The sequence below is a fragment of the Bombina bombina genome, chromosome 6 (genome assembly GCF_027579735.1).
Source record: "Bombina bombina isolate aBomBom1 chromosome 6, aBomBom1.pri, whole genome shotgun sequence".
NCBI lineage: Eukaryota > Metazoa > Chordata > Amphibia > Anura > Bombinatoridae > Bombina > Bombina bombina.
In genome coordinates this window covers 104,265,299-104,285,272 of record NC_069504.1, presented here as the reverse complement: position 1 = coordinate 104,285,272, position 19,974 = coordinate 104,265,299, and the positions used below count along the sequence as shown (strand labels likewise).

The following is a 19,974-nucleotide window of genomic DNA, read 5'->3' as shown; positions in this document are numbered from 1 at the left end:
TGGTTTGTCATGCTCAGCTGTCCAGGGTATATACTGTGCCATATACCACCAGAGCGCCTGGTAGGCATCCTCCAGCCATAGCTCCTGCCATACCCGGTGCTCTAGTGCCTTCACCCATTCCTCCAGGGGCTGCTCTCCCAGGAAGGGCATCCGCAGGGCCACTTGCTTCTGCAACCGCTGCTCTTCACTGGGGAGACTCTTACCCTGCTGGTATTGTACATTATCCAGGGCCTGGTACCAGATGCCTTTCCTTAATGCATCCCGGCCATCCAGGTCCTCCTCCTCATATAACACCGCTGGTTCCATTCTGTTGCTTTTAGGGTCGCTGTACTGGGACATGCGTTGCCCCCAACTTGTAAATCCACGGAATGGTGTCTCCTGTAGCTGTCCTTCTGGCTGTAGGATCAATCCCGTCGCTTGCCACCAATGTTACGGTACCAACACTGTACCAAGGGTTAATACCAGATGAACAATGTCCTGCATACAGAATCAGCACTTCACAACCTTGATCAGTTTCCCTGCAAACATGAGACCAAGCTCCACATTTCAGGTTTAAAACAGAATGACTACTACTTTATTTGAAGGCAGCACACAGATTTATACACCCTGGCTTCAGGTTACAAAGGGCATTGGTTTAACAGTAAAGCAAACATATGAACAATGCATCAAACCTCTAAGAATTGTCTATTCACAGTTAAAACAGATTAACATATTAAGTACTCAGACAATCTGATGTTGGGCAGTCTAGTTAACATAATCACACAAAACACAATCAGTTTACCTAGACAGACTCCTGAGACACAATCAGATCTTAAACATACATAGAATACATCTTATTACAGAATATAGGAACAGTTCTTATTAGCTATAAAGTCTTTTATGCCCACTTGGTTTATAGAGTCACAATTGCTCCCAAAAGGTGCACTCACACCCTGTACCCATCCTGTATTTATGGATACAGGGTGACATAGACATAAGACAGAGTTATGAAAGTACATGGGGTGTCCAGCATATAAAATTCCATATTTCCATGCAGTCTCTGGGTATCCTTAAGCCCATGTACCTCCAGCCCAAAGAATGTTCCATAATAGGCCCTCCAATGTACAGTGGCGAGATTGGTTTCGTCACAGGTACCTATTCATCAGCTTTTAAAAATAATGAATGAAGGTGGCCTTTATTCTTAGTGAAGGTAAATCCTAGTGTTTTTGAAAAGCTAGAATTTACCATCACTTTAAATAGTAAAGTATTTTGGCTTTCACCATGTTAAATTGTATGATATGGTAATTAAAGGGCAACATATATGTATCATAATGCAGTATAGGGTAGAAAGAATTCCCTTTCTTCTAAAGATGTGGTGAGTCCACGGGTTCATCTTAATTACTGTTGGGAATACCACTCCTCACCAGCAGGAGGAGGCAAAGAGCACCACAGTAAAAACTGTTAATTATCACTTCCCTACCCATAAACCCCAGTCATTCTCTTTGCCTCTTGTGCATGGAGGAGGTGAAGTTTAGTGTGTAATTAAAATAGTTCTTTCTCTGAAGATAGATACTTCAAGCAAGCTTGCAGGGTATAGCCTTATTCCACGTGAGTCTTTGCGGTCGAGCTGTGGTGGCTTTAAAGCAGTGGGGCACTTGCAAAGTGGTACATGCTGTGTTTTCTCCACATATGCTGCCCTAATCTCAGATACCAAAGTTAGTTACTTTGTTATCTGCTATTTGACCAGGTCTCTGTGAGGAAGAGGTGTCCTCTCATACCTAGGAGCTGTCTTCATGTCGGACAGCTGAACAGGTAAGTGCGGGCCTTCCAGGTGGGAGAAAGGGTACTTAAGATATTTCTGCTGTGATATATATATAAGGGACTGTATTAGCTCACCCATGGTGTAAGGGTTCGCTATGATATGTTGCAGGCACAGTGTTTTGTTTAATCTAAGGTCAAACTGATGGCACTTCCTTACAAGGGGAAGACCTTATTTGGCCCGGGTTTGGCGGAAATCATTTCTTATATTACAGGTGGAAAGGGGTCTTTTCTGCCTCAGGATAAGAGGAACAAGCCAAAGGGACGTCAGAGTAATTTTCGTTCCTTTCGAAGTTTTAGAGGAAAACAGTCCAAACAGGATAATAACTAGCCATCCTGGAAACCAAACCAGTCCTGGAGTAAGGGGAAGCAGGCCAAGAAGCCTGCAGCCGACTCCAAGTCAGCATGAAGGGGTTGCCCCCGATCCAGGCTTGGATCAGGTAGGGTGCAGACTATCTCAGTTCGCTCAGGTCTGGATAAGAGATGTTCCAGACCCGTGGGCTGTGGAAATTGTTTCTCAAGGCTACAGGTTGAAGTTCAAGGGTTGTTCTCCCAGGGGCAGGTTTCACCTTTCCAGATTATCTGCAGACCAGATAAAGAGAGAGGCGTTCTTGGGGGGTCTTCCGGGCGGCGGCCATCTTTGGACGCAAAACTGTCGGCTGCTCACACCTTCCTGCTGTGATTACTAAATATCGCCAGAAAAAGTCATCTTTGGGGCTTCAAATTGCTGGATTCAGGATTATCATAGGTTCAGCTCTCATTTGATACCCCCACCTCTAGGATTGTGTGGTGCTTAAGGTTACCGGAGCTTTTCAAAGGCTGAGGCCTTCTCAAAACCCCCCCAGGTGACTTTCCTAAGGGCAATCACTGTCGCGCAGCCCACATTGTCGGCTGCTCAATACCTCCTTGCAAAGGAGCCTTCTGACAAACTGGTCGCCTTTACATTATGGCAGCCGCAAACCGGATTATCTTGGAGGAAGTGGAGCGCCTTCTAAGCTTCCACTACTTACAGTTCTGCTCACGGCTGGAATCAGAATGGGGTTCGCGGCGTATCACTGCCGCACAAACTATCTGTCTAGATACCAGACGGGACAGTGTGGGTGACCTCCCGAACGCTGCTGCTAAAACTCCTGCACTTTTAAGGATTGCAAACCGCTAGCCCGCAGAGGAAAAAAGGGCTCCACACATTTATCTTGCCTGGCCGTGAAAAGGCGTTACCCGGCAAGGACCTTGCCGCAAATAGCTGGGCTCGCCCGCAACTGTCCGCCACCTCTGTATACAAGGAGATACCGAATATGACCAAGGACTCTGTCAGCTCTCAACTAGCGACTATGTGGGCCGCTGACTCCGCTGATCCTTATCTCTTCACCACGGAAAGTGGTGCCAGCTGTAACACTCCCGAGGCTATGGGGACAGAAACCGGCTACATGAGGAGCCCCACTACCGGACCTGCGATTACAGCAGCTCCCAGATACTTCTGCCCCCTCTCCCATTTCTTCCATGGTCTGGCAGCATCACCATACTTCAGATGGGATCCTGGAGGTCTGGATGCGCTTGATGTGCAGGAGCTGGATCAGAGGCAGTTAACTGCTTTCACTATCCCCCACATGGCTGTTTTCTGATGCAAAGGGCCGCTGTTGCACTGTTTTATGGACAGAGTAAGGTAGATACCTGGACACCCACTATCCCGGGCGTGACACCCTGCTCTATATATATGAACTGTCGGATATGGATGTGAGGTTACTAAATTTACCATAACTGCCCCTCAAAATACCCTCCTGTTTTAGTGTTAGACCAGTTTAGATATACCGGACGTTTATTGACCCAAACTAGGGGTGCCTGGCTTCACTCTGTTTAATGAGATAGGCACCTTAGTGATTGTTCTAGTGACTGGCCCCTAGTATTATTCTCCACCTCAGCTAAATTTTGTTATGTTTTTCTTTGGTGGGTGAACGCTATTAAAGATGTGCTCTGGGATAGGGAGTGCTCTTTTCCTTAAAACATCAGTTATGCCTGTTGTGCAGGCAGACCCTGCACCAATGCTATCAGCCTGAGGAAAAGAGAGAAGTGCTATACATTTCTGTTAATGGTGTTATTTGTAAATGCCCATGCAATAGTCCTTAACGATGTGTCTTAAGGTTATAGGTCGCCCAGTTTACTTGCATGTATGTTCCACAACTTAAATTGTAGTTAGATTATTGGTACACAATGCAAACCTTTTATTGTTACTTCCACTGCCAGCATAGCCCACTTTAATGCACTATTTACTTCAGTGAACATACCTTCCTGCAAGATGAGAATCATTGTACCCTATCTCATCGCTAACTCCCTTTAAATGACAAGGTATCAGCCCCATGAGCATTGGCACCCTAAATACCAGTGTCTTCCTTAAAGTTTCCGGTTACTGCAAGTTGAAAAACCCAAAGTCTGAGGTACATATGTTAAGATCCATAAGTGGTCTTCTATATTAAAGTTAGCCTTCCGACAAAATAGATCTTTTCCGTGGTTAAGGGTCCAAAACTGGCCCTCTATATGAGAAGGAAGGTTTAGCCTTATACTGGCATGGTTATACTAGGTCCCTATAAAGCATTATTCTAACTGACAACTCCACGTCATATTATTATTTGATTTTGTTCCTTCCACTTGTATTCCTAATATGTAAACTAACATGTAAAATGTGTTGTTGCTTTTGTGAATATTTGTGAAATGCTTTAACAATATGTTTTGTATGCCAAATTTTACCTCAATAAAATAAAAAATATTATTTAAAAAAAAAAAAAAAGAGAGAGGCGTTCTTAAAGTGTGTCAAAGATCTTTCGTCACTGGGAGTGATCGTACCTGTTCCAAGGCCGGAACAGGGTCTGGGCTTTTACTCAAACCTCTTTGTGGTTCCCAAAAAGGAGGGGACTTTCCGCCCAATTCTAGACTTGAAATGTCTCAACAAATTCCTCAAGGTTCCATCCTTCAAGATCGAGACCATTCGGATGATTCTCCCTTTGATCCAAGAGGGTCAGTTTATGATGACCATAGATCTAAAGGATGCATACTTGCATGTTCCCATTCACAGAGATCATCACAAGTTACTGAGATTTGCATTTCTAGACCATCACTTTCAGTTTGTGGCCTTACCGTTCGGCCTTGCTACGGCTCCCAGGATATTCTCAAAGGTCCTAGGAGCTCTCTTATCAGTGGTCCAGTCCAGACAGAGCAAAGGTGGGATTTCTCATCTTGTTACTCTCTAACACAGCTCTTGCCTGGGCTAATCCCTTGTGGGAGACTAATAAACCTGTGATTTCAAATTACCCTGAATTTGTGGCCTCCTTTCGAAGGGTATTTGATGTTTCGGCTCGCTCCTCCTCTGCTGCTAAACGACTCATGTCCATTCAGCAAGGTACAAGATCTGTTGCTCAGTATGCCATTGAGTTCCGTACGCTTGCCGCAGAGGTAGGTTGGAACAATGAAGCCCTTGTTGCCGCCTTCTTTCATGGGCTCTCTGATGCAATTAAAGACGAAGTTGCTGCCAGAGATTTACCAGAAGATCTCGAGGCATTGGTGTCTTTTTTGATCCTAATTGACATCAGACTAAGTGAGAGGCCCTCTTTCAAGGAGCGCTTGCGGAAGCCTCCTGTTCCGTTGTCTCCTACGTGTTCGTTCCCACCCATGCCTCCCTCTCCTCCCATGCCTCCTAGTCCCGAGTCACCAGGTACTGCTGAGCCAATGCAGTTGGGATTCACGCGTCTTTCCGTGGTGGAGAGGGCCTTTCGGAGGAGGGAGGGGCTCTGCCTCTATTGTGGGTTACAGGGCCACCTTTTGAAGTCTTGTCCTACACGGCCGGGAAACGCTCACACCTAAGGTCCTGTCAGGGGCAGACCTTGGGTGGTTTATTCTTGTCCCCGGAACTGCTAAAGGAGAAACCTTTGGTCACGGTTGTCCTTTCCTGGGTGGACTCCTCCATAGTCACCCAGGCTCTTGTTGACTCCGGTGCTGTGAGCTATTTCATTGACAGTGCTTTTGTATCAAAGCACTCCATTCGTGTTTTGCCTCGGTCCGTTCCGCTTGCTATTGAGGCCATTGATGGCAGGCCCCTTCAGCCCGCACTCGTTACTCACAAAACTGCTCCGTTATCCATGGCTGTTGGGGCTCTCCATTTTGAAACCCTCCAGTTCCAGGTGATAAACTCTCTGCATTTTCCGGTTGTTCTGGGTTATCCCTGGCTCCAAAAGCACAATCCCAGTCTCGACTGGCGCTGGTTCGAAATTTTGTTGTGGTCTCCGCAATGTATTTCCACTTGTCTTTGGAAACCAGTTAAAGTCTTGTGCACTTCTTCGTTATCTCAATTGCCAGAGGTGTACCAAGAGTTCTTAGACGTTTTTGACAAGGTGCGTGCCGGTACGTTGCCTCCTCACCAGTCTTACGATTGTGCCATAGACCTGCAACCCGGAGCCATTCCTCCTCGGGCCCGGGTTTACCCTCTGTCTGAGAATTGTGCTATGGAGGAGTATGTTGCCGATCATCCGCAAATCCTGCTCTCCTGCAGGGGCTGGCTTCTTCTTTGTGAAGAAAAAGGGTGGCGAGTTAAGACCATGCATCGATTATAGGGGTCTTAATCGTCTTACCATTAAGAATGCTTACCCTATTCCGCTCATTACGGAACTCTTTGATCGCCTCAAGGGAGCTACGGTCTTTACTAAACTTCATTTGAGAGGAGCGTACAATCTCGTTAGGATCAAGGAGGGCCACGAATGGAAAACAGCATTTAACACCAGGAGCGGGCATTATGATTATCTAGTAATGCCCTTTGGCCTATGTAATGCTCCTGCTGTTTTTCAGGAATTTATTAATGATGTCCTACGAGATACAGTGGATATAAAAAGTCTACACACCACTGTTAAAATGTCAGGTTTCTGTGATGTAAAAAAATGAGACAAAGATAAATAATTTCAGAACTTTTTCCACCTTTAATGTGACCTATAAACTGTACAACTCAATTGAAAAACAAACTGAAATCTTTTAGGTAAAGGAAAATAAAACTAAAAAACTAAAATAATATGGTTGCATAAGTGTGAACACCCTTAAACTAATACTTTATTGAAGCACCTTTTGATTTTATTACAGCACTCAGTCTTTTTGGGTATGAGTTTTTCAGCATGGCACATCTTAACTTGGCAAGATTTGCCCACTCTTCTTTGCAAAAACACTCCAAATCTCTCAGAATGTGAGGGCATCTCCTGTGCACAGCCCTCTTCAGATCACCCCACAGATTTTGAATTGGATTCAGGTCTGGGCTCTGGCTGGGCCATCCAAAAACTTTAATCTTCTTCTGATGAAGCCATTCCTTTGTTGATTTGGATGTATGCTTTGGGTCGTTGTCATGCTGAAAGATGAAGTTCCTCTTCATGTTCAGCTTTCTAGCAGAAGCCTGAAGGTTTTGTGCCAATATTGTCTGGTATTTGGAACTGTTCATTATTCCCTCTACCTTGACTAGGCCCCAGTTCCAGCTGAAGAAAAACAGCCCCAAAGAATGATGCTGACACCACCATGCTTCACTGTGGGTATGGTGTTCTTTTGGTGATATGCAGTGTTGTTTTTGCGCCAAATATATCTTTTGGAATTATGGCCAAAAAGTTCAACTTTGGTTTCATCAAACCAGAACACCTTTTGCAACATGCTTTTGGGAAACTTCAGATGTGTTTTTGCAAAATTTAGCCGGGCTTGGATTTTTTTTTTGTAAGAAAAGGCTTCCTTCTTGCCACTCTACCCCATAGCCCGGACATATGAAGAGTACGGGCGATTGTTGTCACATGTACCACACAGACAGTACTTGCCAGATATTCATGCAGCTCCTTTAATGTTGCTGTAGGCCTCTTGGCAGCCTCCCAGACCAGTTTTCTTCTCGTCTTTTCATCAATTTTGGAGGGACATCCAGTTCTTGGTAATGTCACTGTTGCACCATATTTTCTTCACTTGATGATAACTGTCTTCACTGTGTTCCATTGTATATCTAATGCCTTGGAAATTCTTTTGTACCCTTCTCCTGACTGATACCTTTTAACAATGAGATCCCTCTGATGCTTTAGAAGCTCTCTGCGGACCATGGCTTTTGCTGTAGGATGCGATTAACAAAATGTCAGGAAAGACCTACTAGAACAGCTGAACTTTATTTGGGGTTAATCAGAGGCACTTTAAATGATGACAGGTGTGTACTGACTCCTATTTAACATGATTTTGAATGTGATTGCTTAATTCTGAACACAGCTACATCCCCAGTTATAAAAGGGTGTTCACACTTATGCAACCATATTATTTTAGTATTTTATTTTTATTTCCCTTTACCTAAAAGATTTCAGTTTGTTTTTCAATTGAGTTGTGTAGTTTATAGGTCACATTAAAGGTGGAAAAAGTTCTGAAATGATTAATCTTTGTCTCATTTTTTTACATCACAGAAACCTGACATTTTAACAGGGGTGTGTAGACTTTTTATATCCACTGTATGTTGCAACAGTGTGTTGTGGTGTTCTTAGACGACATCCTCATACACTCACCCACACTTGAGGCTCATCGTTCTGATGTTACACGGGTTCTTCAGAGAACGGTCTGTTTTGTAAACTCGAGTTCCATCAGACTCAAGTAACCTTCCTAGGTTATGTCATCTCCGTTGCAGGGTTCTCCATGGATCCTGACAAGATATCTGCAGTTCTGCAGTGGCATCGCCCAGTTGGTCTTCGGTGTATTCAATGTTTTTTGGGGTTCGCCAATTACTATAGAAAGTTTATTAAAAACTTTTCTTCCTTGGTCAAACCTGTCACTGACATGACCCGTAAAGAGAATGATCCACTCCATTGGTCACCTACTGCCATTAAGGCCTTTGATAGTCTTAAGACTGCCTTTGCTGCCACTCCAGTTCTGGCTCATCCTAACCCTGTCCTGCCTTTCGTTCTTGAGGTTGATGCGTCTAAGACTGGAGTAGGTGCCCTCTTGTCTCAACGTCCTACGCCTGACGGTTCCTTGCATCCGTGTGGTTTCTTCTCTAAGAAATTGTTTCCAGCGGAGTGCAATTATGAAATTGGCGACAGGGAATTACTGGCCATAATTTTGGCACTCAAGGAATGGAGGCATCTTCTCGAGGGTACTAGCATGCCAGTGCTCATTCTTACTGACCACAAGAATTTAACTTATCTATCTGAAGCAAAACGTTTGTCGCCCCGACAGGCCAGATGGGCGCTATTTTTGTCTCGGTTTAATTATGTGGTCTCCTACCTGCCTGGTAGTAAGAATGTTAGGGCTGATGCCTTCTCTCAACAATTTTCGCATCTGTCCAAGGAGGAATCTGTACCTACTCCAGTAATACCTCCTAACCATATTTTGGCTACCATACGTACTAATTTGACTTCTCCCTTGGGGGAGGAGATCCTGGCTGCACAAACCAATGCACCTCCTGAGAAACCTAGTGGTAAGTGTTTTGCAGTGGCGTGCAGTGACGTCAGAGGCTGGTGAGGCAGTGGCTAGGATATGCCTTCATTCTTTAGATATCCTTTGTTGAAGAAATAGCAATGCACATGGGTGAGCCAATCACATGAGGTATCTATGTGCAGCCACCAATCAGCAGCTACTGAGCATATTTAGATATGATTTTCAACAAAGGACATCAAAAGAATGAAGAAAATTAGATATTAGATGTAAATTGGAAAGTTAATTAAATTTGCATATGGGTTTCATATGGGTTTCATGTCCCTTTAAATGGTGTCTTGGAAAACTGGTCAACATAGTAAACATCTGATTTTAGTCTAAAAGGATTGTAACAGAAACTCTTGCCAGATAACACAATGCTTGCTCTGATTATGAGATCTAGAAATCCATGCCCATTAAAATATGTTTAAAACATACTTTTTACTTTAATGCTGCAAATTATGCTTATAGATTCTTTCATTACATAAGGTATGAGAGAGTCAGAGGGGGAGGAAGAGAGACAGAGAGAGAAAGAGACCATGGGGGAGAACAACACATAAGGAGAGAGATGGATAGATAGAGAGACACACACGCACACAAGGGGGGGGGAGAGGGACCACTGCATTTTAAAGTAATAAAACAGCAGAGCTACAGAGATTTCGGAAAATTAGTCTATGATTTAGTGTGAAGTACAGAGGCAAGCTGCTAAGTTAGTGGGTGTAAAGTTTGAGTAAACAAAATACAAAAACAACCCTGCTGTAAAAGAGTAAACAAACACTAAACCACATTCATTAAATTATCATTTTCACTAACAGAATCCCTTTCAGTAAAATCTTACTTTAATAAGATGTGGCTGAAACACTGCTCTCTGTGCCTCTTTTCCTGCTCTGTAAGGATTCAGGAAGTGACAGTGGAACATTCCACTGCACTTAGAGGGGAAGAACAGAACTCTCTTTTTCACTTTAGCAAAGCTAGCAGGTTCACAGGACAGCAACAAAATATATGAAAGTAGTTTTTTTCCGTTTTTGTTTTGTTTTATATGATTTAACATCCAGCCCCAACCCTATGTTCCACTTACTAATGCCTCTCACTGGATTGGTTCAGCCCAAATAGGACTGCCTCAAATAAGCAGTTAATGGGCCATGCAATGATCTTAACCACTTGCATCCAGTAGGTGGCGCAGAATGTTGTGTAATGGTGGGCAGACCTGCTTGTGCCTCTCCATTGCACAACATATAGCTGTGAGAAAAAAAAATGCTGGGGAAAAAAAATTACATTTTTTTTTTAAAGCCAATAAAAAAAATATATTTTTGCCCATATGAGAGGTGAAGCACTGCCTCACCTGCCTCTAGTGACTGAACATCACTGGTGTTTTGTTCCTTAGAATCTTCAAACTAAACTTTTGCACACTTACCACTATCCTAAAGCCGCAGATCACCCAGGCAAGAACCAAATGATTTGGTCTGTCACTCGACAATTCTGGTGGCCAGGTCTTCGTTCTGATGTTGCTGCGTATGTTGCCTTCTGCTCAGTTTGTGCACAGAATAGGACTCCTCAACGTCTTCCTGTGGGTCTTCTTCAACCTATTGCTAATGGTGAGCATCCTTGGACACATCTTTCCATGGACTTCATTGTCGAGCTCCCTGTTTCCAATGGCAATACTGTCATCCTTATGGTGGTTGACCGTTTTTCTAAAATGTCACATTGCATTCCCTTGAAGACGTTGCTACCGCTCAGGAGCTTGCTTCAATTTTTGCCCGGGAGGTCTTCCGTTTACATGGGTTACCCAAGGAGATAGTGTCGGACCAGGGTAGCCAGTTTGTCTCCAGATTTTGGAGTTCCTTTTGTGCTCAAATGGGGATCCAGCTTTCCTTCTCCTCTGCATATCAACCTCAATCCAATGGGGCTGCGGAACGGTCTAATCAAGCTCTGGAACAGTTCCTCCATTGTTATGTCTCAGATCACCACAATAATTGGTCTGAACTGTTACCTTGGGCAGAGTTTGCTCGCAATAGTGCTATTAATGCTTCCTCCAAGTTATCCCCGTTCATGGCGAATTATGGGTTTCAACCATGCCTGATTCATTCATGTCTCTGGGTATTCCGGCTTTGGAGAAGCATCTCCGGCAACTCTGTTCCACGTGGGTGCAGATTCAGGATTGCCTTTGTCGTTCTATGCAGTGCCAAAAGTTCCAGGCTGATCGTAGGCATCTGCCCGCACCTTCCTACCAGGTTGGTGAGAGAGTTTGGCTGTCCTCTCACAACTTGAACCTTCGTGTGCCTTCCAATAAACTGGCTCCCCGTTATGTTGGTCCTTTTCAAATACTCCGACGGGTCAATCCTGTGACCTACGCTCTTGACCTTCCTCCTGCAATGCGCATCTCCAATGTTTTTCATGTCTCCCTCTTGAAACCATTGGTTTGTAATCGGTTTACCACTGTGTTGCCTCGTCCCCGTCCTATCTTTGTTGACAACCATGAGGAGTATGAGGTCAGCAGCATTATTGATTCTCGTATGTCCAGGGGCCGCGTACAGTATTTGGTTCACTGGAGGGGCTACGGTCTGGAGGAGCGTTCATGGGTTCCCTCCTCTGATGTTCATGCTCCCGCCCTCCTCCGTGCCTTCCATGCCCGTTTCCCCAATAAGCCTTTTGTCCTCCCGCAGGGGAGGGGTCATTGAGGGGAGGGTACTGTCAGGGTTTTTTCCCTGCTTTATTTGCCATGTGCTGCTGGCAGCCATTTTACTCACCTCTCTTGCTGACTCTGGTGCATGCTGTGTGATGCTGCTCATTTCCTGCACTTCCTTTTATGACCAGACTGGTGTACATCATCAGTGTGAGACAGGATGCAGTCTCAGAATTGTGATGTCATCACTTATTATTTAAAGGGCCTCTGTATGCTTTGCCCTTGCGTTGTCTCAGACCTGTTTGTGAGAGCTCCTGTGTATTACCTGGCTGTCTGACGTCCCTCCTGGTTCCTGATCCCTGGCTTGTTCCTGACTCTGCTGTTCTCCTTGTTCCTGATTCCGGATCGTGTGACTACTCGCTTTGGCTCCTGACTCGGCTCGTCTGACTACCAGCTCTGGTTTTGATTCCTAGCTTGTTATTTATCTTGTGGACTTTTTATTATTTTTTCCTATTAATAAAGGTGTGATTATTTTTGCACTTCTCGTCTTAGTCTGATTCCTGGCACCCTGACATACAGATTTGATACTTTTGCCTCGGCTGAGGCAGCTTTTGTAAGAAAGGTTATTCAAGCGGTGGTGCTTTCCGTTTAGGCATGCTGGTTGTTATCCCTCCCTATTCATCTGTGTCCTCTAGCTTGGGTATTGGTTCCCAACAGTAATTAAGATGAACCCGTGGATTCACCACATCTTTAGAAGAAAACAAAATATATGCTTACCTGATAAATTTATTTCTTCAAGATGTGTTGACACCACGGACCCACACTTTTTTTTTTTGTAGTTTTTTTCTCTATGGGTTTTTGACTAAACCTCAGACACCTCCGCACCTTGTGTTGCTTTCCTTTCTCCATTTACTTTCAGTCGAATGACTGGGGTAGGGCTAGGGAAGTGATACTTAACAGTTTTTATTGTGGTGCTCTTTGCCTCCTCCTGCTGGCGAGGAGTGGTATTCCCAACAGTAATTAAGATGAACCCGTGGACTCACCACATCTTAAAGAAATAAATTTATCAGGTAAGCATAAATTTTGTTTTCATGCATTCTATAGTAATTGTGATACATTTTATTATTTTACAGAAGTTTTGCCAACAGTCAAGAGACCTAGAGCAGTTGGATATTTCGCATTGTTTACAAGTGACAAATAATACTGTGGAAACTCTGGCATTTTGCTGTAAAACAATCACATCGCTGAGCATTGCTGGCTGTCCCAAGGTAACTACAATTATTTTTCAACATTTTTCTGCTTTTCCGCCTTTAGTCTAATCAAGGGGATGGATTTTAGTTCTTGGATTTATACAGTTGTTTATGAAATATATACAGTGTTTGCACACAAAAAACTATACTAAAAGGTTCCTACATTGGGTGAATGGCAGCTTTTAGGGCCCCTGAATGGTTCTCTATCAAAAGCCTAGATCACTCTAACATCTGGAGGTCAGATAGAGCGGATGCTTACATAATAGGTTTCTATAGGCTGAACAAATCATGCCCTGGCTATCGTTTGAGCACTAACGTAAAGGTTCGTTAAGCTGCACATACACACGTGCACATGCTTTACATGCACATGCAGAGAAAAATCCTAACACTATAACAGTGATAACTTTTATTTATTTGTGCCAATATGTGAATATTGTAAATATGTATCTATCCAAAGATGAAATTCATCTGTGCATTTAAATTTTCAGAATGTCCCTTTAATTAAAGGAATAATCTAGTCAAAATGAAACTTTCATGATATAGATAGAGTGTGCAATTTTAAGCAACTTTCCTAATTTACTCCTATTTTTCTTCGTTCTCTTGGTATCTTTATTTGTATGTAAGCTTAGGATCCAACCTATTTTTGGTTCAGCACCTGAGTAGCGCTTGCTGATTGGATAACGAAGAAAAATTACTAATAGGAGTAAATTAGAAAGTTACTTAAAAATGCCTGCTCTATCTAAATCATGAAAGTTAAATTTTGACTAGACTATCCCTTTAAATATTGTGTGGCTTTGTTTCTCTTCCTTTTTGTTTTTTTATTCTGATATTTCAGTTATTTACCACATGTAGGTTACAGACATCAGTATCCAGCATCTCTCTCGTGTCTGTCATTATCTTCATGTCTTGGATATCTCGGGTTGCATCCATCTTAGCGACAGAACGCTGAAACATTTACAAAAAGGCTGTAGACAACTCCGGTTTTTACGCATGATGTATTGCAAAAGTATTACTAAGTAAGTGCTCAGAATAAATTCTTCACATAGAGTACATCATTTTTTTTATAGATCAGTTATTAAAGGGAAATTAAACCATTACATTTTTTTCTGATTCAGACAGAACATACAGTTTTAAACAACTTCCTTTTTACTTCTATTATCAAATTATCTTTTTTTGGGGTCCTATGTTGAAAGAGCAGCAATGCATTACTGGGAGCTAGCGGAGCAGATCTTGTGAGCACAGCACAGTCATAATTAACTGGAAATTCACAAATGGTTACCAGTGCACAGTTATAAGACGAATATCTCATCAGTTATGTTACCCAATGATTTGCAAAACTTTTTATTGCAGTTTTTCATTTGCTATAGAGCAGAGGTGATAAGAACTGAAGCCCCATTCACACTTACAGGAAAACGTATCAGGCCGACAAGTCTGACAAAGCGAACCGTGAGCTGGAACTCCAGAGTGGTACAGACAGAGAAATTAAACTATCTTGAGGCACCATGGCATTAGCACAGGCAGCAGCATTACAGGTGCACTTCCATGCAGGAAAAAATGGTCCAAGGAAGGGGCAGTGCACAGGTCCGCACCCTCCTACTTCCTCCCAAGACCGCAGCCCCTCTGTGAGGCATTCTGTTTTTTGTTATTGTTTTTTTCAGACACAAAACTGTACCGGCGGTATCACCCCGTTAAATTGTGGCCAACCAGTTCCAGTTACTGCAACCCACTGGGAAATCTTCCAGTGTACCGGTAGGCCAGTCCAGCCCTGACAAGCGACATATACACTCACGGCTACTTTATTAGGTACATAGTAACATAGTAGATGAGGTTGAAAAAAGACCGAAGTCCATCGAGTTCAACCTATACAAATATTAAATACTTACAAAAAGTTAAGCTTAAATAATCCCACTAAAAGGTGACCCATTTAATACAAGCAATCATATCCATGAATTTTGTTTTTAGACAGAAATGTATCCAAACAATTTTTAAATGTATCTAGAGTATTAGCATTCACTACCTCCTTTGGTAATGAGTTCCACAATTTTATTGCTCTTACAGTGAAAAAACATTTCTCTTGTAAGGTGTATCCAGTCCACGGATCATCCATTACTTGTGGGATATTCTCATTCCCAACAGGAAGTTGCAAGAGGACACCCACAGCAGAGCTGTCTATATAGCTCCTCCCCTCACTGCCATATCCAGTCATTCTCTTGCAACTCTCAACATGCATGGAGATAGTAAGAGATAAGTGGTGAAATGTAGCTGTTATTTTGCTTCAATCAAGAGTTTATTATTTTTAAATAGTACCGGAGTTGTGCTATTTTGTTCCAGGCAGGAAAAAAGAAGAATCTGCCTGGGATTTCTATGATCTTAGCAGGTTGTAACTAAGATCCATTGCTGTTCTCACACATGTCTGAAGAGAGAGATAACTTCAGCGGGGGAATGGCGTGCAGGTTATCCTGCTATGAGGTATGTGCAGTTAATATTTTTCTAGAAGATGTGAAGGCTAGAAAATGCTGCTGATACCAAATTTATGTAAGGTAAGCCTGAATACAGTGATTTAATAACAACTGGTATCATGCTTACTTTCTGAGGTAATACTCTTTTATATTTACAATATAAAACGTTTGCTGGCATGTTTAAACGTTTTTATATATACTTTGGTGATAAAACTTTATTGGGGCCTAGTTTTTTTCCACATGGCTGGCCTAGAAACAGTTTCCTGAGGCTTTCCACTGTGTTACTATGAGTGGGAGGGGCCTAGTTTAGTGCCTTTTTGTGCATTAACTATTACAGACTGAGACAATCAGGAGTTCCCTGAATGCTACAGGACATCTCTAAAGGGCTCTTAGGCTTCCAAAATCGTTTGTTGGGGAAGGTAGGCCCACAGCAAGGCTGTAGCAGTTTGGTGTGACTGTTAAAAAACGTCTATATCGTTTTTTTGATCCGGTTTTTGAACTAAGGGGTTAATCATCCATTTGCAAGTGGGTGCAATGCTCTGTTAGATTATTATACACACTGTAAAAATTTCGTTTGATTTACTGCCTTTTTTCACTGTTTTTCAAATTCTGACAAAATTTGTTTCTCTTAAAGGCACAGTACCGTTTTTTATATTTGCTTGTTAACTTGATTTTCCAAGCTTGCTAGTCTCATTGCTAGTCTGTATAAACATGTCTGACATAGAGGAAACTCCTTGTTCATTATGTTTAAAAGCCATGGTGGAACCCCCTCTTAGAATGTGTACCAAATGTACTGATTTCCCTTTAAGCAATAAAGATCATATTCTGTCTTTAAAAAATGTATCACCAGAGGAATCTGAAGGGGGGAAGTTATGCCGACTAACTCTCCCCACGTGTCAGATCCTTTGACTCCCGCTCAAGGGACTCGCGCTCAAATGGCGCCAAGTACATCCAGGGCGCCCATAGCGTTTACTTTACAAGACATGGCGGCAGTCATGCATAATACACTGTCAGCGGTATTAGCCAGACTACCTGTATTTAGAGGAAAGCGAGATAGCTCTGGAATTAGACGAAATACAGAGCATACTGACGCTTTAAGAACTATGTCTGATACTGCCTCACAATATGCAGAAGTTGAAGAAGGAGAGCTTCTTTCTGTGGGTGATATTTCTGACTCAGGGAAGATGATGCAACCTGATTCTGATATTTCTACATTTAAATTTAAGCTTGAACACCTCCGCGTGTTACTCAGGGAGGTTTTAGCTGCTCTGAATGACTGTGATACAATTGCAGTGCCAGAGAAATTGTGTAGACTGGATAAATACTATGCAGTGCCGGTGTGTACTGATGTTTTTCCAATACCTAAAAGGTTTACAGAAATTATTACTAAGGAATGGGATATACCAGGTGTGCCGTTCTCTCCCCCTCCTGTTTTTAGAAAAATGTTTCCAATAGACGCCACCACACGGGACTTATGGCAGACAGTTCCTAAGGTGGAGGGAGCAGTTTCTACTCTAGCAAAGCGTACTACTATCCCTGTCGAGGACAGTTGTGCTTTCTTAGATCCAATGGATAAAAGTTAGAGGGTTACCTTAAGAAAATTTTTATTCAACAAGGTTTTATCCTACAGCCCCTTGCATGCATTGCTCCTGTCACTGCTGCTGCGGTGTTCTGGTTTGAGTCTCTGGAAGAGGCTTTACAGGTAGCGACTCCATTGGATGAAATACTTGACAAGCTTAGAGCACTTAAGCTAGCTAATTCTTTTGTTTCTGATGCCATTGTTCATTTGACTAAACTAACGGCTAAGAATTCTGGTTTTGCTATCCAGGCGCGCAGAGCCCTATGGCTTAAATCATGGTCAGCTGACGTTACTTCAAAATCGAAGCTGCTTAACATTCCCTTCAAGGGGCAGACCCTATTCGGGCCTGGTTTGAAGGAGATTATTGCTGATATCACTGGAGGAAAAGGTCATGCCCTTCCTCAGGATAGGTCCAAACCAAGGGCCAAACAGTCTAATTTTCGTGCCTTTCGAAACTTCAAGGCAAGTGCGGCATCAACTTCCTCTAATGCAAAACAAGAGGGAACTTTTGCTCAGTCCAAGACGGTCTGGAGACCTAACCAGACCTGGAACAAGGGTAAGCAGGCCAAAAAGCCTGCTGCTGCCTCTAAGACAGCATGAAGGAACGGCCCCCTATACGGTAACAGATCTAGTAGGGGGCAGACTTTCGCTCTTCGCCCAGGCGTGGGCAAGAGATGTCCAGGATCCCTGGGCGTTGGAAATTATATCCCAGGGATATCTTCTGGACTTCAAGGCTTCCCCCCCAAAAGGGAGATTTCACCTTTCACAATTATCTGCAAACCAGATAAAGAGAGAGGCATTCTTACACTGTGTACAAGACCTCCTAGTTATGGGAGTGATCCATCCAGTCCCAAAGGAGGAACAGGGACAGGGATTTTACTCAAATCTGTTTGTGGTTCCCAAAAAAAGAGGGAACCTTCAGACCAATTTTGGATCTAAAGATCTTAAACAAATTCCTCAGAGTTCCATCATTCAAGATGGAGACTATTCGTACCATCCTACCTATGATCCAGGAGGGTCAATACATGACTACAGTGGATTTAAAGGATGCTTATCTGCACATTCCGATACACAAAGATCATCATCGGTTTCTCAGGTTTGCCTTCCTAGACAGGCACTACCAGTTTGTAGCTCTTCCCTTTGGGTTAGCTACAGCCCCAAGAATTTTTACGAAGGTTCTGGGGTAGCTTCTGGCGGTCCTAAGGCCACGGGGCATAGCATTGGCCCCTTATTTAGACGACGTCCTGATTCAGGCGTCAAACTTCCAAATTGCCAAGTCTCATATGGACATAGTGTTGGCATTTCTGAGGTCGCATGGGTGGAAGGTGAACGAGAAAAAGAGTTCTCTATCCCCCCTCACAAGAGTTTCCTTCCTAGGGACTCTGATAGATTCTGTAGAAATGAAAATGTACCTAACGGAGTCCAGGTTATCAAAACTTCTAAATTCCTGCCGTGTTCTTTATTCCATTCCTCGCCCTTCGGTGGCTCAGCGTATGGAAGTAATCGGCTTAATGGTAGCGGCAATGGACATAGTGCCGTTTGCACGCCTACATCTCAGACCGCTGCAACTATGCATGCTCAGTCAGTGGAATGGGGATTACACAGATTTGTCCCCTTTACTGAATCTGGACCAAGAGACCAGGGATTCTCTTCTCTGATGGCTATCTCAGGTCCATCTGTCCAAAGGTATGACCTTTCGCAGGCCAGATTGGACAATTGTAACGACAGATGCCAGCATTCTAGGTTGGGGTGCAGTCTGGAACTCCCTGAAGGCTCAGGGATCGTGGACTCAGGAGGAGTCACTCCTTCCAATAAACATTCTGGAACTAAGAGCGATATTCAATGCTCTTCAGGCTTGGCCTCATCTAGCGACAATGAGGTTCATTAGATTTCAGTCGGACAACATCACGACTGTGGCTTACATCAACCATCAAGGGGGAACAAGGAGTTCTCTAGCGATGTTAGAAGTCTCAAAGATAATTCGCTGGGCAGAGATTCCCTCTTGCCACCTATCAGCTATCCATATCCCAGGTGTAGAGAACTGGGAGGCGGATTTTCTAAGTCGACAGACTTTTCATCCGGGGGAGTGGGAACTCCATCCGGAGGTGTTTGCACAATTGGTTCTTCGTTGGGGCGAACCAGAACTGGATCTCATGGCATCTTGCCAGAACGCCAAGCTTCCTTGTTACGGATCCAGGTCCAGGGACCCCAAGGCAACGCTGATAGATGCTCTAGCAGCGCCTTGGTCCTTCAACCTGGCTTATGTGTTTCCACCGTTTCCTCCCTCGTCTGATTGCCAAAATCAAGCAGGAGAGAGCATCAGTGATCTTGATAGCGCCTGCGTGGCCATGCAGGACTTGGTATGCAGATCTGGTGGACATGTTATCCTTTCCACCATGGACTCTGCCGCTGAGACAGGACCTTCTACTTCAAGGTCCTTTCAACCATCCAAATCTAATTTCTCTGAGGCTGACTTTGATTTTATCAAAGCGTGGTTTCTCCGAGTCAGTCATTGATACCTTAATTCAGGCACGGAAGCCTGTCACCAGGAAAATCTATCATAAAATATGGCGTAAATATCTTTATTGGTGTGAATCTAAGGGCTACTCATGGAGTAAGGTCAGGATTCCCAGGATATTATCTTTTCTCAAAGAAGGATTGGAAGAAAGGATTGTCAGCTAGTTCCTTAAAGGGACAGATTTCTGCGCTATCTATTCTTTTGCACAAGCATCTGGCGGATGTCCCAGACGTTCAGGCATTTTGTCAGGCTTTAGTTAGAATCAAGCCTGTGTTTAAACCTGTTGCTCCACCTTGGAGCTT

At 43.5% G+C, this 19,974-nt stretch overlaps 1 protein-coding gene across 1 annotated transcript in view; it reads left to right on the top strand.

Annotated features, from left to right (window-relative positions):
• FBXL13 (F-box and leucine rich repeat protein 13) overlaps nt 1-19,974 on the top strand; it is a 478,799-nt gene that overhangs the window by 422,539 nt on the left and 36,286 nt on the right. The window contains exons 19-20 of the mRNA XM_053716536.1: nt 13,000-13,134; nt 13,969-14,132. Of these exons, the coding sequence (XP_053572511.1) occupies nt 13,000-13,134; nt 13,969-14,132 (299 nt within the window). The remainder of the gene's footprint in view (nt 1-12,999; nt 13,135-13,968; nt 14,133-19,974) is intronic.